Source organism: Aplysia californica, unplaced genomic scaffold (assembly GCF_000002075.1).
Source record: "Aplysia californica isolate F4 #8 unplaced genomic scaffold, AplCal3.0 scaffold00173, whole genome shotgun sequence".
Lineage (NCBI taxonomy): Eukaryota > Metazoa > Mollusca > Gastropoda > Aplysiida > Aplysiidae > Aplysia > Aplysia californica.
The window spans coordinates 134,915-136,714 of NW_004797443.1; the positions used below are offsets into that span (position 1 = coordinate 134,915).

Below are 1,800 nucleotides of genomic sequence, written 5' to 3' on the forward strand. Positions count from 1 at the left end.
ATTTTTTTTTAAAGTGATTTAAATCACTGATTTTTATTTAAAAAATCAAGTTGATTTAAATAAAAAAAATCAACTGATTTAAATCAACCTGATTTAAATCAACCCAACCCTGGACCTAGCGTCTTCAGAAACGAAGTCTCGCCTTGACAAGACCCTGGGGCCGAGATTTTGATTTGCATAGTTATTGCAAAAAGTTTCTTCTTTTGTTTGATACTGAAACGAAATTTTTCAGGCCAGTAGTTTTAGCATTAAAGCCGAACGAAGGGAGATCGCCTTACCCACACTTCGAAAGTGTCTCGAGTTGTTGAAAAGCGACACAATTGAGTTCGAAAAAGGAAATAACGATGGATTAAAGCAAAAACAAGCATATGACAAATCAGACGACTCAGATTTTGATGAAAACGTTGTAGCAAGAGTTTGGGGCGATTCCGATTGATCAGACGTAGAAAATCTAGAATTTAGATCTAGGGCCCGACCGCGATGCTGAGAGAGAGAGAGTGACAGGTCGGACACCCTGATTCAATTTAAGTTGGAACATTTCCAACAGTTTGCGCATAAAGTTATATTTTTCTGAAACTACATTCATTTTTCATTTTAACTTTAATTTTTTCAGGATTTTAGGAATTTGTTTAGTATTTTTAAAATGTGTTTTTTAAAGGCTTGTATTCACAGGAGGTGGGTTCCTTCCCCTTGCTTAGGATCTAGCAATGGACTTCCCATCCAGACCCTTAGGGAGTAATGTGTTAAGTTTGAGAGATGAGAAGCACACGGATACAGTCATTGTCATTTAGTGCTGAGAAAAAAAGCAAACAATGGGAAAGAAAAAAGCAGGATCTACGACTGGTGCTCTCGAACCATGTTCAGCAACAGAGGGTTAAAAATTAGTTTGAGGCAAGGCTCCACAATTCAGTGTTTGAAATATTTTCCAAGTTAAAACCTCATAAAGAAAACACTACAATAATGTCAATGGTATTATTATGACTCTATCTGGGTAACTAGAAGAAACAGGTCAACCCTGGTTATGTCCTAAAACTATTGCTGAAGTCAATCTCCAGGTCCTAAATAAAAATCAGGGGTTGGCATACACTATAAATAGTACAAAAGTACTGTGGGCCAACTTTTCTGTTTACTTTCACCATATAAAATACGGAGGGGGAGGGTTTCTATTTTTTTTTCCTAATGCAAATTTTTTTTTCAAGAATTCAGTTACATGGGTAACATACAACACCAATTAAATGCTTGCTGTGCACCCACCATCAAACAAATAAGGGTGGTTAACACACTTCCGAAGCTGCATCAAGATGTTCATTAGTCGGGTCTGACTTCCACCAACACGACTCTCAAACACCTCTGAAAAAATAAACAGCAAACCATCAGGCTCAAATTGTTTTATTGCTTAAGGCACAATTTGTCTTATAGAGAAAAATGATTTTTTTTTTTAAATAATTTTTTAAGCCTAACCAAGTCAACTTTATGAATTAACCAAAACTAAAAATGTCTAAACATTTGGATTTTTAGTACTGACACAAAGCCCTATTTTATAGGGGATACAAAACAAGTACAAGTAAAAGGCATTGGATACAAAACAAGTACAAGTAAAAGGCATTTTTACCGTACCAAAAATCTTAAGCAACAGTGTTGTGACCACGATGAGAGACTCTTCCCTCTTCAGATGTTACAAAATCAATGAGATGTCATTATGAAATCTAAATGTACAAAGAGACAAGAGAAGTTTCTAAATGTCACAAATACATACCATGCAGAGACAATGGAAGAAATCCGTAGGACAATGTAAATGAT

At 35.6% G+C, this 1,800-nt stretch overlaps 1 protein-coding gene across 1 annotated transcript in view; it reads right to left on the reverse strand.

The window, feature by feature from the left end:
• Window positions 1-1,800, reverse strand: part of LOC101863584 (chromodomain-helicase-DNA-binding protein 1-like) — a gene marked incomplete at its 5' end in the record, with an annotated part of 50,247 nt that overhangs the window by 36,211 nt on the left and 12,236 nt on the right. The window contains 1 exon segment of the mRNA XM_005098116.3: window positions 1,255-1,350. Coding sequence (XP_005098173.1) covers window positions 1,255-1,350 — 96 coding nt within the window.